Raw genomic sequence first — 26,298 nt, forward strand, 5'->3', positions numbered from 1 at the left:
CGGGCTGAAAAGAGAGGGAAGACGAGGCGGGAAAGATTTAAGAAGCAGAGTGGAGGAAGATAAAAGAGCGCACGCTCGGGACGGGCCTTGTGGACCGCGCTGACCCTCCTCTCCTGCCATCCCCTTCTCTCCCTCCTGAAGCGCGCTCCCTGCGACCGGGTCCCCAGCCCCGCGTCCCCGCACCTCCTCCTTCCCCTCCCACGCTGCCCACTTCCCTTCCCCTCTGCCCCTCAAACCCTCCTCCTGGGTTCGGCGCTCCTCCTTCTGCCCTCCCTCCGCGAGGCCTGCCTCCTGTCTCCTCCTCTCCGGGAGGCATCACATCGTCCCAAGCCGGAGGAAGACTCGAGCCCCTCGCCAGCGGTCATCCGAGCCCAGCATCAGGGCGCCACTGCGCGCAGCCCGGCCGTGCGCCCACGGTCCTCTCGTCCTCGGAGCGCCGCAGAGATGGGGCCCATCCGACCTGCCCTCGCGCCCTGGCCTCATCACCTGCTGCGCTGCTTCTTGCTTCTCGGGGTACTGCATCTCGGCCACCCGGGGGACGCCGCCGCAGCCTCCGCCGCCCTCTCGGGTAAGGCACTGCCAACTTGGCCAACTTCGGGGGCGGGCCCGAGGGGGAGTGGGGCTTCTTGACTTTTCCCTCTTTTTTTGTTTCTTTTTTTTTTTCTAACTCCCTTATTTTCTGGAGGCGCGTGCTTGTGGTGTGTGTGTGTGTGTGTGTGTGTGTGTGTGTGTGTGTGTGTGTGTGTGTGTGTGTGTGTGTGTGTGTGTGTTTTAAAAATCGCCTCCGCTTTTCTGGAAACGAGGGAGGAGATGGGAGGAGGAGCGCGCCTGGAGGTGGGGGAGGACCTGAGTGGAACCAGATGTGGCAGGCGGCGGGGGAGGGGATCCTGGGCACTGCGGCCTGTGAGGGAGATGGAGGGCTGGCGACTAGCGTCCGGGTCATCCCCCCTGCCCCTCGCCGCCCGGCGCCCTCCCCGCGCTGGTCCGGTATGGTGGGATGCACCGGGAGAGCCAGAGGCGCATTGTTTCACGCTCCGTACGTGAGGGGTCAGGCGCCTGTGCAGCGTCTGGCAGGGTCTTTATATTTTCTTTCTTGGTCTTCAAGGACGGCTTGTGGCATACAACTTCTGTAGCGTTCGAATGGAATCCTGTGGGACAGTTTTATGTCAGCAGGGCAGAGTGCGTGTGCGTCTCTGCGTGTGCGCCTGTGTGTGTGTTCGTGCTCTCACTTTGTGTGAGCAATTGAGGCCAAACTGGCACTTCTCCAGGGTGGACAATCTTAAGCTGCAAAAGAGTTTCTAAAGATGCAAAACCACAGCCCACAGAAAAGCAATCACACAAGCCCCCCAGACTGTACCCTTTTCTTTGCTGCTTGATTCTTCTTCTTTTTACACCCCCCCCCCCCAAGAACTGACTGGAATGTGAGGTCAGACAGGTCTCTCACCAAGACGCTGACCATTGGTGGGGTAGATCTTCCTCCTTGGGAGGATTTTCCGAAGTAAAAAATTAAGGGCCTCCACGTCCCCTTTTGTGTTTAACTGGGGCTGGGGTGAGTGGAAAGGGATGGGACAGCTCCTGCAGCTTTGTGCTGGGACCAGGGGGGGCCCTGGAGAGTCTGAGGCCTTGGCAGTGACGGGCTGTGCTGTGGGCATCTACTAAAGGGAAAGGAAGGGGTGACCCAACTCACATAAGAAGACCTCCCCCTGACTTCCATCCCACCTGGACCTGAAACCTGGACAGACGGGAAGCAAACACAGCCGCCTGTCCCTTACCTCCCGGTCTTCTCCACAGAAGAGCAGGGTACTGCGGGATGCGAGGGTGCAGGGAAGGGGCGGCCATTCCAAGAGCCCTAGCCTGGGTTTTAGAGCCAGGCCCTGGGAAAGAGGTGGGCCAGGCTGCTGACTTGCTCTTTTCCCCCAGAGAGCTTTCGACAGGGGCGTGGAGGTGCCTGATGAGGGGCCCAGTCAGGGAGGAAAAGGAGGCCTACAGTGTCCCCGAGCCTCCTGGTCTTTGCTTCCGTCCCTTCCTGCTCTTGCTCTCAGCCTGTCCTACACACGAAATACCCATAGCCTGGGCTGTTGCATTGTCTGGATTACCTACCCCAGCCCTGAGGGAGCCCAGGCTAAGGCAGCTGGGGCTGAGGAGCCTCCACAACCGAACAGGAGGGTAACATCACACAACTTCCCTGTCAGTGCACACAACACTTCCAGGCAAATCTTGGAAGTTGGCAGGGTGGGGGCAGGAGCACCCAATTTCCATGGGTCCCTCGTATGGGAGACTGGTGCAGGGCCTATGGGCTCTGCTCCTCTGTGCCTGATGCCAGAGGCAGGCACTAGCACAGGGAGACTGTGGCCCCAGGAGATGCTTGTGGGAGGTAGGTAGGATTTGCCAGGCAGGCTTTTGCTGGGGTGAAAGGCCCCCTAGGGGAGGGGCTGCGGGTCTGTAGCTGCCTCCGCCCCAGCAGGAAGTCCAGTGGGCTCAGGACTGCGGAGATAAGTGCTGCTCTCTTAGGGGTCAGAGGTGGCAGGGCTGTAGGAATTCTGGACGTAGGGTGGCAGGGTTTACCTTTACTTCCTTAGGTGAAGCATGCTGCTGCTGCAATGATGATCCACTCTCCATGCATGCAGCACCGAGCCACGTGCTTTAGAAGGGTTAGTTAAGATGCGTCCTTAGAGAAAAGGAAGTCTTTCAGAATGTCACAGGTTGAATCGTTAGTATGGGGTGAAGGCTCCGTTGGTGAGGGCCCTCTCTCCACCTAGAAGCCCTGTTAAGTTCACTTTTTCATTTAGCTCTGATGATAGCCTGAAGACGTAGGTATCGTTGGACCCATTTTGCAGAGTGCAAAATGGAGTCTGAAGGGGAGTGTGATGATTTATTTTGGGCACATCTAGTAATTGAAAGGCTGGAACCAGGGACGCTTGATGACTAGAGAAGAGGAGAGAGTGGTCCAAGGAAAGGCTGTCTGGGGAGAGCGGGGAGGGCAGAAGGGAGAGAGGGCAGGCCAGGAAGGAGGCACCGTTGCTGAATTGTGTGGAGGCTTCCTGGGTTCCCGAAGGAAACTGACCAGGTCCTGGAAGCCCCGCTGAAGACCCCACTTGCAGGCTGGCTGTGAGGCTCTGAAGTGCTGATGCTTTCGAAGTACAACAGAGGCAGAGGGGGCTGCTATCTAGGTGGAGCCAGCAGGAGACCTGGGGAAGTCCTCCCGTGGTGAAGGGCTTCTGTCTAAAAGGCACACAGAGGTGCCGCATGCCCTCTGAGAGCTATTGGGGACGTGTCATCGCCGCTGGAGTCACTAGACAAGCCACTACGTACAGCCAGCCAAGCCCTGTCCTTCCCCATAAGACGGCCTTCCTGGCTTTAGCAAGCTGCCAAGGCCTCTGTGCTCCAGCTGGGCTTCTGTTCTATCCCGAGTTCACCCAGGCAGGGTGAAGGTGCACGCAGGGGAGCAGGAAGCCTGGGTTTGGTCCCAGTGTGTTTATACCAGAGAAGTCCGACCGATGCCCACGAGTTGGCGTAACTGTGGGGTGGGATGGAGAAGCCATGAACTTCTCAGGGTCTTCTCTTGAACTCGTCACTAGTTTGAGCATGGGAGTGGGACAAAGGGACAGCAACAAGGAGAGTCACATCTCCTAACCCTTAGAAGACCTTACCTCAGACCCTGGGAGTCACATGGTAGGATTATTTGGTGATCTTTCTCAAGATCTCGCCACAAGAAAGTGGTGACTAGAACTGAACGCAGGTGAGGCAGAAGCGAGCACCTAAACCCAGCAGCGCCTGACGGAAGTAAAAGCTGCAGAAGGCAGGAAAATTGCCTGGGAGCTCTAGGCCTAGTAGGACCCCCTGTGTGTTAGCTAGCTTGTCACTGTGACTCAGTTGCTTTATCTAAACAAGTCACCTGGTTCCATTGCCCTTAAGCCTGTGGTGAGGCAGAAGGTTTAACAAAGGGTCATGGGAGCAGAGGAAGGCTGCTCAGCTCACGCCAGCCAGGAAGCCGGGGAGACTCTGAGGACAGGCAAGGTGCATCCTTCGAAGGCCTGCTCTCAGTGACTTGCTTTCTCCAACTTGCTCCGCTTCCTAGTTGCCCAATAATGTCATTCCATTATGGCCCCATCATCGGAGTGGTCCATCCATTAGCTTAAAGCCCTTATGATCTTGCAATCCAAAGACTCCCTCCAAACATCACACTGGAGACCAAGCTGTCGTACCCAGACATAACACCAATCCATGTGTCCTCTTGAGAGGGACAGTCAAGAAGAGCGTGGGTAGACAGCCCTCTTTAGTCCCCTGGTTCTCACACGTCTCCATGGGCCCAGGAGGCAGAGACTGAGTTCCCTCTCCCTGTCCTTGGGGTCCTGGAGATGTTCCCCTCCAAGGAGGTATTGATAAATAAGTGCCAAATACCTGAAGGTGCTCCAGCCAGGCCCCCTCAGCTCCTTTATTTCAGATATTCATTTGTTCATTCATTCGTTCGTTCATTTTTTACTGAGCCTGTATGGTGATGTGATCAAGGTGACTAAAGTCTATTCTTCCTTTGAATCTACCCCCCAACCCGCCCTGCACTTGCTGCCTGTGGGGGGTGCTCCCTGGACTTGGAGGGGTCTGGGGTATCACTGGCAGGAAATGTGTCTTCCTGTTTAGCCCTTGATGAAATGTGGAGGGCCCCCTTTCCCATGACTGAGTCCTATAAATCCGGGTGGGGTTAGCCACTGGAGTGGTGACACAACTCTTGGAACTCACCCTGAGCTCTGCAGATTCTAGTTACTCTTGGTGAGAGGAGGGCTGCATGGTGATCTGTGACAGGAAATGCTGGGGACAGTCGGCACCAAGGCTCTAGACTGATTGCCTCCTCCAGGCAGCGCACACGGCTGGGAGCTCTCATGGTTGGTTTCTTTCTACGCTTAGTCCTCGGGACCGCTCTGTCCTCTCCTGGGGCCCTTGGCTTTGCACCTTCGAAGTACAGACCCTTGGAGCTGGAGAGATGCTCAGTGGTTAAGAGCAGCCTTCTAGAGGTCCAGGTTTTGATTCCCAGCACCCACAAGACAGCTCACAACTGTTGGTAGCTCCAGTTCCAGAGGATCTGACACCTTCCAGCCTCTGAGGGCACCAGGAACACACATGGTACGCGGATGTACATGCAAGACAAAACACCGTAACCATAAAATTTTAATTTAAAAATAAAACTACAAATCCTCCACTGGCTTGCCCCCGCTTTCTGACAGCCTCTGCCCCCTTCAGCTCCTCTGACTGGGGATCAAATCCCCCAGGAGACACCTGTGAAACTGCAGCTGCTTTCCACAAGATGTTTGGAAGGGTAATTGGTGTGTCTTGCCGACTGAGGCAGGGGTGTAGGTGTGATCTAAGCTATTCCCTTCCCCTCTCAGTCCTCTGAATGTATTAATGGGGCAGAACCCTTGAGGCCAGAATTAACTGACCAGCTGTGTGGCCTCAGGTCTGGTGTCTTCTTTTGTCAGGTGAGACCGAGAACACCCCATCTTGTAGGGTGTTGCGTGGGAGTCACACTAGTCAGATGATAGATGGCTGAGATACGCGTCCGGCACGCTATGAGGCACTAAACTATTATGTTTTTTTTATTACTAATAGAAAGAAAACCCATGAATATCAAGGGATTCAAATATGATAAAACAGCCCCAGCTAGAGATGATGACTCAGCACAGTTAAGCGCACTCACTGCTTCCAACAACACCCAGGAGTGGTTCCCAGCATCCATGTCAGATGGTTCACTACCATCTGTAACTCCAGTTTCCAGGGGATCCAGCGCCCTCTTTTGGCCTCCGTGGGCACCAGGTACACATGTGGTTTCCATATATACATGCAGGCAAACACTCATCCACATAAAATAAAAGATAAGTCTCTTTAAATAAAGGGTAAGATGAGAGTAATTCTTGTTTGTTTTTGAGACAGGGTTTCTCTGTGTAGCCCTGGTTGTCCTGGAACTTGCTCTGTAGACCAGGCTGGCCTTGAACTCACAGAGATCCACCTGCCTCTGCCTCCTGAGTGCTGGGATTAAAGGTGTGTACCCCCACTGCCCCGGTAAGAGTAATTTTTTGAAAAGAAAAAAGACAACAACAACAGAAAACTCTGCAAAGTCAGTTGGGCAATAGTGGCCCTCCAAGGTCCTCCTGTCCCTCCCAGTACTGGATTACAGGTACACCACCACTCCACAACCAGATTTTTACATGGGGACTCAGCCTCCAACCTCAGGTCCTCATGCTTGGGCCATTTCCAAAGCCCCTGGACCAATTGCTTTTGGTGTCACTGCAAGCCTATATGCACCTGAAAGTCACCTGTAAATATAAAAAATAAATGTAAATACCAAATTGGGGCCGGGGGAATCCCACCCTTAGTGGCCCTGGCTGCCTCAGGTCCTTATTTACCACACTCTCTTCTGTGTGATCTCACTTCCTTGCTTAACCCTCACTGAGGGTGCCTGGAGCTTTTTTTGTGCCTGGAGTGGGCAATGCTAAACCCAAGGCTGTCCCAGTATGCTCGATTTCCTCAGAGCCTGTGGTGCCAGCTGTCTTCAGGTCTGTCTCTGTGCCTGGCTTACAGTCGAGCATGAGCGCCCGAGGCTGGACAGTCACCTCCAGCCAGAAGCCGCTCTCTCCACTGGCGCGGCTGCCCTCTTCCAGCGGGCTGTTTTGTGCTTACTTCCACCTGGAAACTGCATCCCCACGGATGGGCTCAGTGCCTGAGACACGGTGGTGGGCAGTAGGTATTTATTGAGTTGGGAAAAGTAAAAGCAAGCGGACAAGTGTCCCAAAGACAATAAGGGACATTTGAGATGACGTCATGATCTTGGAAAAACACTCAGTATTGGGTTTAGGTAAATGGTAGAAAGTCCAATGGAGGAGGCTAACCTCCAGAAGTAAAAGTTTTAAGCTGTTATAAAAATGTAATGTGGGAGACATGCCAGAAACAACACTTAGAAGATGAGATCTTTGCTTTTAAATGCTGGAACAATATGGATTTTACAATTAGAAAATGCTGGGGGCAGGTATTCAGTGGTGGAGTACATGGTTATCACTTGAGAGGATCTGGGGCCAATTCCCAGCTCTGCACCTCCCACCCAAAAAAAAAAAAAAAAGGAGATTTAATTTCAGTTTGCAGCTAATCACTCCTGAAGGAATCCAGATGTCGTACCATCATAGGGAAGGTGCAAAGATGGCTAGAAATTAAGGTTGCTTTTGGACGGGGAACGATGGCTCTTGCAGAGGACCCAGAAGGAAAGCTATTGAGCAAGACACACATTATGAATCTCTGGCCTGCGCATGTAACACGTTCATATACACATGTGTAAACAAACATGCTGCATGTTCATACACACACACATATATAAGCACAAACATACACACATGCACATGTACACGTTCATACACACACACACAAACATTCGCACACCCCAAACAATGGGTCAGATGTTTACCAATTTTATTTTATGTGACATTTATAAAGTGCATTTCATTAAAAGAAAAAAGAGGAGCTCCCTGAGATCTCCGGTAGGAACAGACACTTGCTTGACAGCTAAGGGACCCCTCTGAAATGCACAGAAAAATGCGGATAAATGAATTAGAGTAAACATACAAAGCAGTTGGCTCCGTGTGAATGAATGAGTCCCAGTTTCACGCAGCAGCTTGTGGAAGGATGTAAGGTTGCGGGAAGAGTAGTCCCAGAAGAGTCCCTGACAACATGCTCTTTCTCAAGTCCTGGGAAAGGCAACATTTCATATCTAAATGCTTAGCCACTTGTCAGCTGCAAACAAAGACGTTGTCTGAGTCAGGGTGACTGTTGCTGTGATGAAACACCATGACCAAAGAAACTTGGGGAGGAGAGGGTTTGTTTGGCTTAGACTTCCACAGCACTGTTCATCATCAAAGGAAGCCAGGGCAGGAACCTGGAGGCAGGAGCTGATGCAGCAGCCATGGAGGGAGCTGCTCACTGGCTTGCTCCCCATGCCTTGCCCAGCCTGCTTCCTTATAGAACCCAGGACCACCAGCCCAGGGGTGGTACCATCTACAATGAGCTGGGCCCTCCCCATCAATCACTGACTAAGAAAATGTTCTATAGCAGTGGTTTTCAACCTTCCTAATGCTGTGGCCTCTTAATATAGTTCTTTGTGTTGTGAAGACCCCTGTGGTGGTTTGAAAGAAAAGGAAGGTGTGGCTTTGTCGGAGGAAGTGTGTCACTGTGAAGGCGGGCTTTGAGGTCTCATATATGCTTAAGGCACACCTGGTGTTTTAGTCCACTTCCTGTTGCCTGCAAGATGTAGAACTCTCAGCTACCTCTCCAGCACCACGTCTGCCTGCAGAGCTCCATGTCCCACCATGATGATAATGGACTGAACCTCTGAAACTGTAAGCCATCACCTCAATTAAATGTTTTCCTTATAAGAGTTGCTGTGAAGCTGGAAAAGCAGGAGAAGAAACGCTTGAAGAAGGAAAAGAAGCGATTGGCTGCGCTGGCCCTGGCATCTTCAGAAAACAGTAGCACTCCAGAAGAGTGTGAGGAGGAGATAAATGAAAAACCTAAGAAGAAGAAAAAGCTAAAACCTGAGGAGGCTCCACAGGAAAATGGGATGGAAGACGACCCCCCCTGTCTCTTTGCCTAAAAGTAAGAAAAAGAAAGCTTTTCCCAAGGAGGAGTTGCCCAGTGATTCTGAAGAGGTGGCTACTAGCAGTGTAAATGTCCCCAAGAGGAAGAAATCCTTGCCTAAAGAGGAAATGGCCAGTGATCCAGAAGAGGCAGCAAGCCCCAGTGTCCCTAAGAAGAAGAAAAGGAAGTTTTCTGAGGAACCCGAAGCTGATGCTAGTTGCACAAAGAATACAAAGAAAAAGAAAAAGTCCCAGAAAGCATCCCAGGAGGATTAGAATGGACATGCTTAGTGGGAGGGGCATACCTTAAGTTCCTACCCATGATATACCCCAATAAAAACACAAAAAAAAATAAAAAAAAAAGAGTTGCTGTGGTCATGGTGTCTCTGCACAGCAAAAGAAACCCTAACTAAGACAACCCCCAACCATAAAATTATTTGTTGCTGCCGGGCGGTGGTGGCGCACGCCTTTAATCCCAGCACTCGGGAGGCAGAGGCAGGTGGATCTCTGTGAGTTCGAGGCCGGGCTGGACCGACAGCCTCCAAAACAATACAGAGAAACCCTGTCTCGTAAAAAAAAAATTATTTTGTTGCTACTTCATTACTGTAATTTTTATTATTGTTTTGAATCATAATGTAAATATCTGGTATGCAGGATATCCAATATGTGAGACCCACTTGTAATGTGTAGTCTTCCTGCCCGCCGCCTGGGTCCTGTTGCCACTTTTAGCCCCCAAATAACACACAAGACACTATGTTAATTATGAAGCTGTTGGCCATTTACTTGGTTTCTTATTGGCTAGCTCTGACTTGATTATTGACCCATAATTGCTAATACATATTTTATAAGGACTTATCTTTTTGAGGACTCACTACTGAGCGCCCATTGTTCCCAGGAGATCATACGGTGATGACTCTTTTCACTACATTTCCCAGAATCCTCTTAGACTATCTTGCTTCCCTATTGGCCAACAGTGCTTTATTGACATGTACACTGAAGGACTTCCCCATCGCCCACTGGTTGAGAATTGCTGCCCTAAAGGCTTGTCTACAGCTGTGTCTTATGGAGTCATTTCTCATTTGAGGCTCCTCCCTCTCAGTTCCAGTCCAGCCAGGGCTACATAGTGAGGCCCTTTCTAAAACAAAAATAAGAATGAAGACAGATTTTATGAGTTAAAGCAATAGCTAAGGAATAAGAAACTGATGTATGGTGTATCATACAGGAAGGCATGCAGCTTTAATTTTAGATTGCATTTATGGCCGGGCATTGGTGGCGCACGCCTTTAATCCCAGCACTTGGGAGGCAGAGGCAGGCGGATCTCTGTGAGTTCGAAGCCAGCCTGGTCTACAAGAGCTAGTTCCAGGACAGCCTCCAAAGCCACAGAGAAACCCTGTCTCAAAAAACCAAAAAAAAAAAAAAAGATTACATTTATGTATATATGTATTTAATGCATATGTAGTCATGACAGACAGCCATGGCACCTAAGCACGTGAAGGTCAGAGAATAGCCTCCCCTCCTTCTACCCTGTGGTTTCTGGGGATTGAACTCAGTTTGTTGGTCTTACCTTTACTTGCCCAGCCATTTCTCAAGCTTGAATTTATGTACAAAAATACCCCCCACCCCATCCTCTGTCTCCCCCCCCCCAATATTCTAAAAGGCAATGTTTTCAGTGAAGAATTAAATATGGAAACAAGATTCTAGAACATGTTGTTTATATTCATATATTATTATATCTTTACATGTGTATAATTATATTTGGGGTGTGTAGAGAAGAGAAGAGAAAAATGCCATCCAAATCTAGCAGTTTCTCATTGCATTCAGTTCATATAACTGAATTATATGTTATTTAGGGAGGATGATTACTGTGGAAGGCTTTTTCCTTAAACACCTCTGCATTTTAGGTCAAAGAGTGGCAGCTGTCATTCTGCCAACTGTGCAGACAAATGCTCCCCGAGGCCCTTCCTTTCTGCCCACAATTCCTTTGTGGGACTGGTCAAGTCCAGCAGCGAGTGACTCAACAGAGACAGTCAGAACAGCAGTTCCTGGACTATTACCCTCACCATTTAAAAAGTTTATTTTATCATTTTATGTGTATGAGTCTTTTGCCTGCGTATACATATGTGCACCATGTACATGCCTGATGTCTGCAGAGGTCAGAAGAGGGAACTGGATCTCCTGGAACTGGAGTTAAAGACAGTTATGAACCACCGTGTAGGTTCTGGGACTCAAATACTTGCTTCTCTAGAAGAACAGCTAGTGTTTTGTATTTTTTAGATTTGGTTTGAGACAGGGTCTATCCCCGCATATCCCTGGCTGTCCTGGAACTCACTATGTAAACCAGGCTTTCCTCAAACTCACAGAAATCTTCCTGTCTCTACCTCCCAAGTATGGGACAGCCGGTGCTCTTAGCTGCAGAGCCATCTTTCCAGCCCTCAACAGTGTCATAAAGCCCGCAGATAAGCCTCTTAGGCTTAGGTGACATCGCTGAGCACCCTCCACTCACGGGTTAACCACAGGAGGGTCTCCCTGAGGGTGCACTGGGAGACGCCACTGTGCTACAGTAGGGAGCCAATCATCTGACATCTCCCCAAACTCCCCAGATTACAGGGAGGAAGGCTAGCCCGCTTCAAAGCTAGAGTGCACGTTTGGTGTTGGAGTATGGAAGGTCGCAAAGCTCTGAAAACGTGAAGTGATTGAAAGGTGGAACAGAAAGGCACCTTTATGTTGGTAGATGGACTTTTGGAAGGTTCCCTGGGGGGGGGGGGTAAGGAGCAACTTTAGCGTTTCTATAGGAAATTGTGCAATTGTCAAGACCACCAACTGTCTCTGAGCATGTGAAGTCAACTTGGCTGTGAGATGCCTTATGCCATTCCTCCATCACAGAGGCCAGGAGCCAGAGTCGCAAAGGGAGCCATGCTATGGTGAATGCAGTCTGGGTCTGTGTGGTCCCCACATCATCCTCTGCAAATACAAACTCTCTGTGATTATAACTAATTCAGGTGGTGAGGTTCACAAACATTTGCATTATCTCAGCCCCTAATCTACGGCATAGAACATCCTAATGCTTGGTTATTCCACGTGCCTTCTCATTCGCTCCTGCCCAGTCTCTGTTTTGATTTGAGTATTAGCCATTCCTTGGATTCACACTTTAAGAATTTATTTATTTGTTTGTTTGTTTGGTTGGTTGATTGGTTGGTTGGTTGGTTGAGTGGTTTTTTGAGACAAGGTTTTTCTGTGTAGCTCTGGCTGTCCTGAAACTCACTTTATAAACCAGGCTGGCCTTGAACTCACAGAGATCCACCTGCTTCTGTCTCCCAAGTGCGGGGACTAAGGGTATGCACCACCACCTAGCTTGGTTTCACATTTTTAGTTCTTGGAATATGGCACAAATAAAGAAATGTGAACACTGTGTGTTCAGTTTGATTAATATTTCACAGAGCACAACTCACATAACCAAATCTTTGGTTCAGAAAAGAACATTCCCAGCATTTCCAGGGCTTAAAAGCCCTTGCCGCAGACTTAGTGTAAGCCTTTATTCTTTGTGTACTGTTGCCCATCTTACATCTTTGGTTGTGAGCCTAGCCTTTTTTTGGGGGGGGGGTTTGGAGACAGGGTTTCTCTGTATTGTTTTGGAGGCTGTCCTGGAACTCGCTCTGTAGACCAGGCTGGCCTCGAACTCACAGAGATCTGCCTGTCTCCCCAGTGCCCAGCATCCATTTAAAATTTTATTTTAATAATCTGTCCATTTTTATTCTATGTGCACTGGTGTCCTGCATGGATGCATGTCTGTGTGAGGGTGTCATAACTCTTGGAACTGGAATTACAGTTTTGAGCTGCCATGTGGGTGCTGGGACTTGGACCCCAGTCCTCTGAAAAAGCAGCCAGTGCTCCCAACTGTTAGCCCATCTCTCCAGCCCCCATTTAAAAGTTTTATTTGTTTGTTTTTTGTTTGATATAGGTCTCACTATGTAGTCCTGGCTGGCTTGGAATTCACAGATATCCGAGAGTGAGGGCTCTGAGTGCTAGAATTAAGGGTGTGTGCTACTATGTCCATCTTAATTTTTTTTTATCTGGGAAGCATATATTTTCTTTACCTTTTCCCTGTACCATTACCCACCCTCCACTTTTGGGTACAGGTTCTAAGCTCATGGTGGCCCCAGCCGCACAGTCCCCTTCCTCTGCCTTTTAAGTGCTGGGATCACAGGTCTGCCTGTCACTGCCCTTTGGCCTTATTGATATGGTTTGTAAAAAGCACTTTGATCTTAAGTTATGTTCCCTCCTGAGAACACAGCCCAGTAGGTCAAGAGCTTACTGAGTAAGCATGAGATCTGGTGTATGACCCCAGCACCCACATAAATTCTAGATAGGTGCTGTGGCCCACCTGTAATTCCAGCCCTTGGAAGGCATAGACAATTGGACCCCCAGAGCAAGAAGGCTAGTAACATGAATTCTCTTTGGTCTTAATAATAAAAACTTAGTAATAAAAACAGCTATCAGGGGATGAAAGCTGAAGATCAGAGAAGCAAAGTGACCAGCAACTAGAGAGTTCTTAACCTCTGCCAATCTCAGACCAAAGGGGAGATCCTGTTCTCAGACTGCATCCTCAGACTGACTGCAGCTCCTCAGACTGCTTCCGCACTACGAATCCTCAGACTGAGTGCTGCCTCTACAAAACTTCACATTAAATCTTTATCTACCTCTCTAGTGCTGGGGTCACCTTTGTGTGAGCTCTGTTTCTCTTTTAGACAGCTTCAATCTCATGTAGCCCAGGGTGGCCTTGAACTCACAGAGATCTGCCTGCCTCTACCTCCCAAGTGCTGGGATTAAAGGTGTGTGCCATCACCACCTGGCTAACTAACTAGTGGCTTAGTTCTGCACTCTGATCCCAGGCAAGCTTTATTTGTTAGATCACAAACAAAATATCACCAAAGGTTAGCTCAATCAGTGAGTACTAAATTCATATGAGAGACCCTCCCTCAACATAAAAGGTGGAGAATGGTCCAGGAAGACATCAACTTCTGGTCTACACATTCAAATTCATGTATGTACACACACACACACACACACACACGAGCAGCACACACACACCTGTACACACATGTGCATGAATACTTACATATGCACACCACAGAGATGAAAAATACTTAAAAATTACTTTTGCTTATTCTTAACAGGGATGGTGTTTATGGCACGGTGGGCACATAGAGATCAGAGGATTGTGGAGTTGGTTCTCTCATGTTTACATGTGTTTCACAGATTGACCTTAGGGCATCAGGTGTGCGGCAAGAACTTTTACACACTGGGCCATCCCACCAGCACAAGACTATACTTTTATGATATCAAAAATGATACCTATTCGTAGTAAACAACTCAACACTAGAAGACAGTCACATGCACTCTCTTGAGTATTCCTAGCTGGAAACAGCTTGAAGTGCTGCATATACCACATAATGACACAACTTGGGGGTGCCACCAGGTCTAAACACAATTTATGCTTTGTGTTTCCTAACCTGAAGGGAATATTCTTAATGGAGCTTTTTGTTTTGTTTTCGTTTATTTGGAGTTTTGAGATAGGATCGCTTCCTGTAGCCCAGGCCGACCTCAAACTCTTGGCATTCCTTTTGTCTTAGTCTCTGAAGTGAGAGGATTACAGGGCTCAAGCCTGTGTTTTGAGGGTCACAGTGTGACACGTCACATGAGATCACACGTGGAACTTTCCACTGTAGGATCCTGTCAGCACTCAGAAGCAGTCAAGGCACTAGAGAGGGGACGTTGGCTAAAAGCTCTTGCTCCTGCAGAGACTCTGGGTTCGATCCTCACGCCACATGATGATGGCTCATTAGCACCAGTAGCTCCAGTTTCAGGGGACCCGATGCCCACGTCTGATGTCTTTGGGCACCGGGAACATGCATGCTACACCGTCGTCATATATGCAGAAAAAAACACTCATACACATGAAATAACTAAGTCATTTTTTAAGAGAAAGAAACTTTCAAATTCTGGGGCATTTCAGGTGGTGCCTGTGAGCCCAAAGGCGTGGGCCCCCGAAGCAGGAGTTATCGGCAGCTATGTGCTGCCTGGTGTGGAATTGAACTTGGGTCCTCCACAAGAGCAGTGTGGCTCTCAACCTCTTAGCTGTATCTAACGGAACAGCTTCTAACACAGACACATGAAGGAGGGAAAGCAAGACTGATTCAATTACAGAAAATTGTTCTACGTTTCAGTCAAGACAATTGCTCACATGCATCTCATTTTTTTAAATGTGTTTTTGCATTTTTTTATTTACATGGGTTCTGGAACTCAAACTTGCATCATCATGCTTTCACAGCAAGTGCCCGTGCCCACTAAGCCATCTCTTCAACTCAGTAACACCCTTATTTTAAAATCAATAGTTCAGACGGTGGCGCACACCTTTAGCCTTAGCACTCGGGAGGCAGAGGCAGGCGGATCTCTGAGTTGGAGCCCAGCCTGGTTCTGCATGGTGAATTCCAGGACAGCCAGAGCTATGTATTGAGACTTTGTCTAGAGAAGTTGGGGGAGTAGGAGGGGAGGAGGATGGGGATATAAATGAGTTTGGGGGAGATGCTCAAAGATATAATAGGTGAAGTCTGGCGTGTTTATTATAGATTCAGATGATGTCACAGTGGTGGTGGGGTATGTGACCTTCTGTAGCTGACTAAGTCTCGTAAATGAGCTGTGTGGGAAATGCAGTGGCATTCCTGTGAGGATCTTAAGAGTCCTCTTGTGTCTCCCCTGCCTTGACTCTGAAATATTCTTTAAGAAGGTCTCCATAAATCCCAACCACCAGAGATTCAGATTCATGTTTTTATTCCTTTCTTCTAATCATCCCTGTCTAGGCCTGTCTTTATTTTAAAACAATTTTCATTATATTGATTTGATCGATTGTGTATATATATTTATGTCAGTGCATTTATGTCATGACACACATGTGGCCAGAAGACAATTTGTGGGAGTCTGTTTTCTCCTTCTGCAATGTGCTTCTCTGGGATTGAATTCAAGCCTGGCAGCAAATGCGTCAATCTGCTGAGCCATCTCATTCTGTGCATGCGTGTGTGCGTGTGTGTGTGCGTGTGTGTGCATGCGTGTGTGTGCGTGTGTGTGTGTGCGTGTGTGTGTGCGCGCGCGTGCGTGCGTGTGTGTGTGTGTGTGTGTGTGTGTGTGTGTGTGTGTGTGTGTATGCTTGGGTATCTACTGAGTCAGAAGAAGGTATTGGATCCCCAAGAGCTAGAATTATAGGCAGTTGTGAGTCTCCCAACACAGGTGCCAGGAATTGAACTCAGGTCCTCTGGAAGAGCAGTAGTGCTATTAATTGCTGAGCTGTCTCTGCAGCCCCTCAGATCTGTTTTTGAAGAACTTGTAATATAGAGGATTTGGGCCCTTCTCCAAAACTACAGAGAAATTCTGTCTCTGAAAAACCAAAAAAAAAAAAAAAAAAAAAAAAAAAGAAAAGAAAAGAAAGAAAGAAAGAAAAAAAGAATTTGTAATATAGAGGATTTGGGACCTGTTCACACAGAACACAGGGGGGATGTTCAACACTAAGGAATGACTCATCTCTGGAACTGTTTCCTGGGGAGACAGATGCCCCCAGAGATCTGTCAGTATTCCTGTAGATCCCCCGAGTTACCTGTGAAGAGAGACTGGGAATGATGGCTTATGCCTATAAACCCAGCACTTAGAGGGCCAACCTAGTCCGTAGAGTGAGTTTCAGGCCGGCCTGGGCTACAGAATGAAACCCTGTCTCAAACAAAACAAAACAAAAATCTTGAGGCGGCAGAGGTTGTGTTTCACAGTTAGGAAAACAGAGAGTATCCCTCCAGTCTTTGGTTTGCGAATAGACAGAACCTGGACTCCGGGGCTAGAACCGCGAGCGAGTCGGGCCCTGCCTAGGGTGTAGGCGTCGTCCCTCCTCCTTCACAAGCTCTCTTCCAGCTGTGCGCCCTATGATATCACCCCCACCCCCCCAACCCCCGCCCCGCAGCTGCCTTCAGAGTTCTCTCTGCAGAGCTAGGATGTGGCAGACGGGGAAAGCGTTCCGTGGTCCCTGACCTTCCAGAAGCCTCCTTTCACTGACACGCTCTCATCGTTGCATCCCTTTCCAGAGCGACCTGAGACAGAGTCTAGCCGTTCAAAGAAAGCCAGTGATGGTTTCTCCGGCCCCAGCACGCCTGGGAATGCCGGGAGAGGACTCTTCATCTGGACCGTGGGTTTATTTTTCTTGTAATTCTTCTGAAGAGTAAACATTCTAATCTGTAGTTATTTCCTCTTATCCTTTCTTCTTACCCAACTGCATCTACAAAGCCTGTTTCCCAGGCCCCGTGTCGTAGGAACATAAACAGATTCTCTTGCCTGAATATCAAGGCACAGTAGTGACTGCTTATCAAGTGTTGTCTGGGTACGGGACTTCATTGGCCCTCTTTTCCTATAGGACAAGAGTGGGTACCCTCTCCAAATCAAGGCTCACCGCTCCAGGCATCAGGCTCAGGGTCCAAGGACCTAAGCAGGAATTTGAAGTTGTGTAGTCTAAATTCCAGAGTGGCCCTTCTATGATCGCCTGCGGTGCCTTCCAGAAAAAGGTGGAGTAATGCCTCCTAGCCTTACCCTCCTAGAAACCGGCAAGCGGTTAGGTATGGGAATAGCTTTGAGGAAGATGTTTTTGTTTGTTTTAAAAGATGGGAGTCTTACTAGATAGCCCAGGCTGGCCCCAGAAACACTATGGGAATAGCTTTGAGGAAGATGTTTTTGTTTGTTTTAAAAGATGGGAGTCTTACTAGATAGCCCAGGCTGGCTCCAGAAACACACACTCATCCTCTGCCCCAGCCTTTGTAGTGCTGGCATAAGGGGTGTGAACCTACACACGGAGTGTTACGAGGGTTCATGACATTCATGGGCGAGAAAAGATTCTAAACTCCCTGGACTTAGAGCCATGCTATGCTTTTCAAACCAAGCAAATCATCCTTGAAGTTGGGTCAGGAGCTTGACGGCAAGGAGAGCGAAAAACTCATTATAGGAGTGTCATGTTTTCTTAGTCATATTGTGCAGTCACGAATCATGAAAGGAATGTAGTATGTCACAGAGCGCCAAACCCCTCCACTGCACTGCTGTGTCCCTCCGCCTCTTCCTCTCTCCCCATAAGACAGACAGAGAGATTTGAAGCAAATATGTTTTTTGTTGGTTTGTTTTCTGGGGATGCAGTCTCCCCATGTGCATATGAGTTAGGACCCTGGATCCTCTGGAGCTGGGTGGTTGGGAGTCTTCCAGCATGGGCGCTGGGAACTGAATGGGGGTTCAGTTGGCACTCCTAACCACTGAACCATCTCTCCAGCCCTCCAAGTTCTTTTTTTTTTAACTAGAAAATTAAGGACTTATTTTTATTTTAGGTGTCTGTTTTTCAAACAACACTTGAAGTCAAGGGTAGAATTTCTCAGCAGTCTGCACAGAGGTCCTCATCAGCTGATTGACCCTCAAGGGCCTCTGTTTTCCCGAATGCTGGAATCAGAGGCCTGGACCAGCGAAAGTAGCCTGTGGTGGTTATTAATGGAGATCAGGGTTCTAAAGGTCACCTCATCACTCAGAGAAACAACAGTGCCAGTATGGGAATAGATGCTATAGCTTACCTCAGAGAGAGAGGAGAAGAGGGAGGGAGAGAGAGAGAGAGAGAGAGAGAGAGAGAGAGAGAGAGAGAGAGAGAGAGAGAGAGAGAGAGAGGCTAGTGACCCCACATACCCCAACATGTACAGCTTCGTTCAGTCCCTGTGACTGATCCCTGGCAGTCAAGCTGGCTCACTGTTGCCAGCTCCACGAAAGAGGCTGGAAACTCACATTTTCATGTGAGATCTCTCGAGTTTTAAATGTCAGTTCACTTTTTTTATCACATACAGTGAAGGCCAAACACAGCTTGCCTGTGAGCTATCAGTTTAAAATACCTCAGGAGCTATCTAAAGCTTGACCGAAGCCAGTCTTCCTGGCCTCCACCCTAAGCAAACAGGCATGGTGGCACATGCCTATAATCCCAGCACGTAGAAAACTGGAGCAGGAGGATTGCTGGGACTTAAGGCTAGCCAGGGCTACTTAGCCAGACCCTGTCTCAAAGCGAAGCAGACAAAAATAGTCGTTAAATATATCAGTTTCATCCTTTGTCAAATAGAGATAATAATTTTGCCAACTCTTGGGATTTCTATGAGAGCTTACAGGAAAGTGTTGCAACCAAGGACTCAGCAAGTCCATGGTAAACACTCACATACCATGCTGCACCTCATTCCACAAATGTAGGGTGACCACATGTTCTCCAGGGACAGTCCTGGCTTCTGTAGGTTGTATTGGTATAATTAGTACTAATTCTCAACTTCATTCTTATTATTGAACACGAGTTTTATGGGGACAAAGCAGATGACTCAGTGGGTATGAGTGCTTCCTGCACAATTTTGATGACCTGAGTTCAAATCCCTAGCACCCACATCTTTAAAAAAAAATAATAATCCAAGCTAGGCGGTGGATTACATGCCTTTAATCTCAGCACTCGGGAGGCAGAGACAGTCGGATCTAGGTGAGTTCAAGACGAGCCCGGTCTACAAGAGCTAGATCCAGGACAGGTTCTAAAGATACACAGAGAAGCCCTACCTTGAAAAGCAAAACAAAAAATCCAGGTGTGGCTGTAACCCTATCGCTCCTGGGGATGGGCAGCGGATATGAGAACTGCTGGCCACCAGCCTAGCTCCAGGTTCAGTGAGAGACCCTGTCTCAAGGGAATAAGGTGAAGAATGATTGAGTGAGACACTTGAAGTTCTTCTCAGGCTTCCACATCACATGTACCCACACATACATGCACATACAACACACACACACACACACACACAAAATGTACATGATCACACTCCAGTGCTGTGCATGTTAGAACAATAGCAACTATCAGATCTATTAAAAAGGCTAACCTTCAAGCTGAGTAGTGGTGGTGCACACTTTTAATCCTGCAGCTCGGGAGGCAGAGGCACGCAAATATCTGAGTTCTAGGTCAGCCTCATCTACAGAGTGTGAGTTCCAGGACAACCAGGGCAACACAGAGAAATGTTGTCTCAAAAAAAAAAAAATCAAACAAACAGCAAACAAGATTCAGAACTGGAGAGATGGCTCAGCAGTTAAAAGCTTGTGTTCTTACCAAGGACTGGAGTTTGAGTCCCAGCATCCCTGTTGGGCAGTTTATACCTGCCTATGACTCCAGTTATAGGCACATCTTACACCTCTGGCCACTTTGGGCACCTACACACACATGTGCGTGTGCACAAAGATACACACACACACACACACACACACACACACATACACACACACACTTAAAACTTTAAAAAACAAAATATGTAAAGGCCCAGAGTCCAGTGTTTGAGGGCCCTTGGCAATCATTTAACCTTGCCATTTGCCACTTCAGCTTGCTAAAGGATGATGATGAAATGGATTTTAAGCTCTCTCAGCTCACATTCAACTGTCATTTAACAACAGCTTCTCCTGACCCAAGGACTCAGAGAGGACACGGACAGCACCCAAGCCCTCAGGGGCCAATCAGCCAATAATGACCTTTGTGCAGGCAGCTGAGAAATTCTGCCTTTGAGTTCAAGTGGTAATAATTTGAAATACTCTTACTCGGAAATTGAATGGAATATTAATATTGAGAACCTTAATTTCCCAGTAACACATCATTATGTTTCAGTATAATTCTGCACTTCTTTTGTCCCGTCCATGTTTCTAATTTTTTTGTTTAAAAAAATGTTATTTGTGTGTGTGTGTGCGCGTGTGTATGCACACATTTTTGTGAGTACCCACAGAGGCAGAAGCGTGTCTGATCTCATGGAGTTAGGTACAGGGTTTGGGAACCACCTGATATGGGTGCTGGGAACCAAACTCAGGCCCTCTGAAAAAGCGGCAAGTGCTCTTAACCACAGAGCCATCTCTCCAGCCCTCCAAAAATGTTCACTTAGAATTCCATGGGAAACTGGAAACCACAGGATTACCCAAAAGAGAGCGTTATTTCTGTTGGTGCTACAGCAAGCTGGGGAGGGGTCTGGTATTACTAATTTTTTTTTTTATGGAACAAACCTTGTTTTTTTTTTTAAAGAAATAAGCCTTGATTTTTATTACTTTAAAAAGCTTCATATTAACTTCCTTTTCTGACTCCACACTTGTGCCTTCAACACTTCTAAATGATTTTCTGCTTCAGGAGGCATACTTGATCCTAATCCCAGAGCTTCGAGTCAGCCTAGTTTTGTTACAGTCCGTATTATAGGAAAGCCTATGAGGATATGTCAAACGACTCTGGACCATTCTGAGCCTCTCTAAGCACTGTCCTTATAAAAGGAAAACTAATATTTCTAGTATGTTAGCATTCAGTCATTGCTGCCTCCCCAACAAAAGTTAACATTAAATTTAAGGAAACACTGCTTTCCTCAAATTTGTGCGGATGTCTCCAAATACATTCTCTCTGCCATTCATCCCCCATCAGTTATGTGGGTGTCTGACCTGGCATGGAGACTGGGACCCCGATAGACTCCTATCAGTGATGTTATGATATAATATGCTCACAGTCCCCTCCCACACACGCTGGCTCACAGAAGCCCTGGGGACCTGCTTTAATAAAGTAGTGGCTGTTGTTGATGGTGAGGTCCTAGCAGGGGTGCCAAGGGCATCCGCTTTGGTGTGGACGTGTTCCACCCACGCGTGCCCGAGTCTGGATTCCGAGTTTAGCCCCTGGGCAACGGGGTTGGACTTTGCTGGCCCAGAAAACCATTTCCTGCTGTCACAGTATCCGTGGTTGTGCAAGTGCCCTCATAGGGAAGGAAGTGGCTGTTGCACTGTTTATTTTGGCTGTGGACTCGCAGACTGCCTCTGGGGAGAGGGCTGGCTAGCTGGGTGCAGATCTGTGTGGTGCAAGGCGCCCCGCAGAGGGACCTGAGCCAGGCCCCTGGAGATGCAAACCCTCGTGGGTGTGGTGGGCTCCTGGAATGCTCATGGGCGGAGGTCTGGGTCCTAGTGAACTAGAAGGAGCTGCTCCGGAGGGGAGCAAAGGGGGTCCCTAGGGTCCCTATGCCGCTTCTGCGGGCTCTGTGCCTGTGCTCTTGGTCTTGGAAGTGAAGTCTAGGAAGGGGCAGGCTGAAAACCATTTTGAGTTTTGAATGCTGGGCTTGCAGGCATGTGCCACCATGCCCAACTAAGATCCAACACTCCCAATAGCAAGGGTGGCGATTTGTGTTCCCAGAGAACCCCAGGGTCCAAGCCCCACTGAGACCTTTTTCCTAGGACAGAACCTGCATTTCCACCGGAAGTGGGAAAGCGCAGAAATCCAGGCTTCCCACCGTCTCCTGCAAGAGCTCTTGAATTTAATAGAGAGGCGAGGCGACAGTCCCACCTCTACACCCATTCTCGTCAGACTCCGGATAGCCCACTTAGCAACCCTCATGTTAAAGCAGAAGGAAGTGCATGTCTGGAAAGGAACTATAGAGGAATCCCACAGCCACTGGAGCAAGGGACTATACCCTAGCGAGAGCAGCCCATGCTGTGGGCGAAGGTTTGGGCATAATGTGCTTTCACGCAGGAACTGATAACTGCTGAGAAGCTAGGAGAGGAAAGCCCACTTCAGGGTTTTGGTAGGGTGCCCCGGGAGGAGGACTGGGTGCCTAGATGGAAGGGATGACTCCATCCCTAACCCAGGATCAATGTGTCTTCAGGTATATGGGCACAGGCTAGCAGAGGGATGTTGAGTGAACTGCTGGGTCCCCAGGGTTGGCCCCTTAGCAGGGCGGAGCTGGCAGCTTCTGCTGACTCAGGGACATTTCCAGGCTTGGCCTTAAGGCTGATTAAAAACAGCTGTTTCGCTTGCTAGCGGCCCTGTGGCCAGCCCTGGCTCTTCCTGGAATGACCCCTCACCTCTGCCTCTGTTATTCTCTGGGGAGAATAATGAGAGAGGCAATGTCTTCTCTGGGCCACATCTCCCTCCCACCCCCAAAGTCACCGCTTCTCTAAGAGCTAAGCCAGATGGGAGCTGGCCCCCCAATTTCAGATTCCAGTGTCTGGCCTTTGCCCCCATGGTTCCCCTTCTGTCCTCACCTCTGCTCCCGCCTTCAGGGTTTTGTTGGACATGCCTTTCATTCAGCGGAGATTCCTGAGAGTCTGCTGCGTGCCAGGCACTGTGCTAGAATTAGCTTCTCCGCTGCTCCCCTCAGCAGCGATGTCTCCAGCTTGTCCTCCAGAGCTGCTGGTTAGCCAGTCCTCAGCCTTCTGCCTGGGTCTGCTCTGGAGGAACCCTGTAAGCTACAAGGGGCAGCGAGGAGGGATTGTGTGGAGAAACAAAACCTACAGCAAACCCCTTGGCCTCCAGACTCCAGAAGAGCATTGTGTGTCTGTGGGAAGGGGAAGAGGCCTTGAGAGAAGGAAGACAGGAATCTCTTCAGTGAAGACACATTGCTCTAAAACCCACTTGCCTCTGTGCATGGGAACACATTTCCATGGCAATGACCTGGACACCCGGGATGCTGAAAGAGAGGACCACAGGCTTTGCTTTGAGGTCTCTGTGGCAGTACCAGAGAGATCCCTATTAGACTCGTTACCTGGAAAGCTCTTTTCTATCCAGCACCTTTGTTCCAACCATGCAGTATAAATTCAGGCTGACCGATTTGCACATGTGTTGGTTGATGTGTGACTTGTAACCTTTTCATCGATTGCCTCAGGGTATTTCTCTCCAGCTTCCTTGTAAACAGCCCGAGGGCAGAGGCCGGGTCATCTTACTAATACTTAATTTTCCCGAGGTACCTAGGACAGTGCTTCCCACAGGCTTGTCATCAATGTGGGGTGAGAGAGCTGGTGCCTTAGAGGAGCAGCCAGAGGGTGGTCGGGAGAACGCACAGGGGTCCAGCCTCCCCTGAAAGGATCCGCATGCCACCGCAGACTGAAGAAACTGGTCTGGCAAAGGCTTAGGGATCCTGGAGCAACAGCCCCCTGGAGAGTAAGGTGGGCTCTGCCCCAAGGACTCTTGCAATTACCAGAAGAGAAGTATGAAGCAGGCAAGTTCAACACAAGTTGAAGGTGTGGTTCAGTGGCAGAGCACTTGCTTGGGTTCCACCCTCAACACAGCATAAAGAGGAAGAAAGGTCATGACCTTGGGTGATTCAAAGAATGGAGGTCAGAGCCCTGGGAGAGACACGGGAGCTCCGGGCTGCAGACTCCGTGCCCAGTGTTACCGGAACATGACTCCGGGCTACAGACTCCATGCCCAGTGTTACCGGAACACACTTCTTCTCCTGCCAGTATGCAGCTCTGTTTCTTTTTATGTCACCCCTTCAAGACAGGAAATGTGGCTGCTGGCAGCCTCCATCTAGAGATCTTAGAGAAAGAAAACTTTCTTTATTCTAGGATCGTTCTCTGATGGACCTGGTTTGAGTTTGTGTCAGTTGCACCACGGCGGCCAAGGGGATTGGATACTGTCATCAGTCAGGAGTGAGCCTTGTGCCCACCCGTGCAGCCACAGCTTATTTACTTACAAAGAAGAGGGGTGGGGAGGGGAGAGGGGAGGAAGAAGCAATGGGAAGCTTGCTAGGCAAACACAAACAAAGGGCGAGAGACTGAGGGCAGGAGGCTCACTGAGGCTAAGAATCCTGCCGTCATCCCCATTTCCTCCATCCAGCAGGCTGTGATGTGGGCCGTGTCCTCCAGGCCTGGCACCTATGAAATTCCTTCCTCCTCCCTGTCCCTGTTTTTGTTTTTAAACCAGGGTTCATGTAGCTCAGGCTGGCTTTCAACTTGCTGTGTAGTTGCCGCCGTCAACTCCCCAGGGCTGGGATTAAAGGCATGTCCGTGCTTCCATGCTAGGTGGATATGCTTGCTGTGTTTCAAATATGAATACTGGGTGCTTTATTTTTGTGTGGTGTCAGCAGTTGAACACAGGGCCATGTACTTGCTGGGTATCTTACAACTGGGTTATATCCCTAGTCCTGAAATTCCCAACAAACATTTGTTGAATGAATGCATGGCTCACACCCAACCAATGCCCAGGTCACTGACTAGCTTCATTTACCTATTCATTCACAAATACGTATCGAACCACAACTTAACAGGTAGCATTGCCCCAGGCATGGCATGATTGATAAAGTGGTTACTTTATCCCTGGGCGGGACAATCTGAGATCCTGGTGAGGGTGGGGGCATGGTGGGTGGGGGTGGGGTCTCTGAAATGGGCACTGGCATTCTGTACTCAGGTGTGTGGGTGTGCTTGGGTATGAATGAGGCTGGAGGGGCCCTTTTGGGGCATTAGGTCTCTGTGCCATGAGTCATGTTGTCGTGTCCCGTCCTGTGCCCCCCCTCAGCTCCATACATGACTGATGAGAACACAGGTTCGAAGAACTGGGAGTGGTTTTCAACTGCATTGCCTTTGCTCCCTGATCAGCACTTTCTGCTCTTCCAAGGCTGTGTCCCTGCACTATGTCCAAGGGCCCTGGCCCCTGACTTGGCTGGGTCCCCGAGAACCACCTACAGGAATTCTTACCGCCTGCTCTTTGCTCTCCAGCTCTCCTCCGGTCTTTGTTCCTTATCCAGGACCCGTTTTCAGTCTCTGCCTCGGCAGCTTGTGACCTGCATTCTTCCCTCTGCCTCCAGATCTTCAGGTTTCAGAGCTCTGCCCTGAGCTGACTTTCTGATCTCAAGAAGCCAACTGAGATCTCTCTCAGACACCTAGAAGTTAAGGGCTCATTTGTTCAAAGTTGTCTTTTTCTTTTGTTGGTTTTTCGAGACAGGGTTTTGTGGCTTTGGAGGCTGTCCTGGAACTAACTCTTGTAGACCAGGCTGGTCTCGAACTCACAGAGATCTACCTGCCTCTGCTTCCTGAGTGCTGGGATTAAAGGTGTGCGCCACCACCGCCCGGCTCATTGTCTTTTTCTAATCGGATTACAAATGCCAAGAGGGCAAAGATGCTGGTAGGTGCTGGGAAATTCCTTAGGGTCCATCGTTGCCTGGAATGTGTTGTGTACCTTAGCAAGTGCTCCAAGAAGTTAAGTGGATTTGAACCCAGGACTAGGGTGATCATAGAAGGCCTGCAACCATATCCCATGGGACAGGAGGGAACCCAGGTCCTGAAAGACATGGTGGTTGGGCATTCTAGTCCTCTCTCTGGGTTTCAGTTTTCTCATTTATCAAGTGAAAGGGGTTTGGAGCGGCCTTTGCTAACTGGTGTGGATCTTTTGGTCGTGTGTCCTGTGAGTGTGTCTTCTGCCCCCCCCATTCCCCCCTTTCTGAGACATGGTTTCTCTGTGTAATAGCCCTGGCTGTCCTGGAACTCACAGAGATCCGCCTGCCTCTGCCTCTGCCTCCCGAGTGCTGGGATTAAAGGTGTGCGCCACCACCTGGCTCTTTTGGTCCTTCCATTTGACACTCATCATCTTGACTTCAGTCTGACTGGGACTGAGCTGGTATGCCAGCTGAGAACAAGAGAAAGATGCTGTCCCATTGGGAGCCCACAGCAGCCAGAAGTTTTGACCATATTGCCCAGTCCTATCTCTAGGAAGCATTTATAGAAACAAGCAATATTATCTCTTTTTTCTGCTCCCAGGCCCTTTCCCTATCCCCTTGCTATGGCCACTGTCATTTGCTGCTGTCTACCCTGGAGTGAAATTTTAAACAATACCTTAGCCAGCCTATGG

At 49.1% G+C, this 26,298-nt stretch overlaps 1 protein-coding gene and 1 long non-coding RNA gene across 2 annotated transcripts in view; one reads left to right on the forward strand and one right to left on the reverse strand.

Moving 5' to 3' along the window:
• Mrc2 (mannose receptor C type 2) overlaps positions 1-26,298 on the forward strand; it is a 55,700-nt gene continuing 29,402 nt past the window's right edge. Inside the window, 1 exon segment of the mRNA XM_013113384.3 lies at positions 1-568. Coding sequence (XP_012968838.1) covers positions 445-568 — 124 coding nt within the window. The 5' untranslated portion in view covers positions 1-444.
• Positions 774-1,973, reverse strand: LOC121141533. Its single transcript, XR_005878463.1, has 2 exons — positions 1,773-1,973; positions 774-1,148 (listed from the first exon to the last, which is right to left on the reverse strand). It is a non-coding gene; the product is annotated as an uncharacterized LOC121141533 (long non-coding RNA).

This window comes from Mesocricetus auratus, unplaced genomic scaffold (assembly GCF_017639785.1).
Source record: "Mesocricetus auratus isolate SY011 unplaced genomic scaffold, BCM_Maur_2.0 Super-Scaffold_100007, whole genome shotgun sequence".
Classification (NCBI taxonomy): Eukaryota; Metazoa; Chordata; class Mammalia; order Rodentia; family Cricetidae; genus Mesocricetus; species Mesocricetus auratus.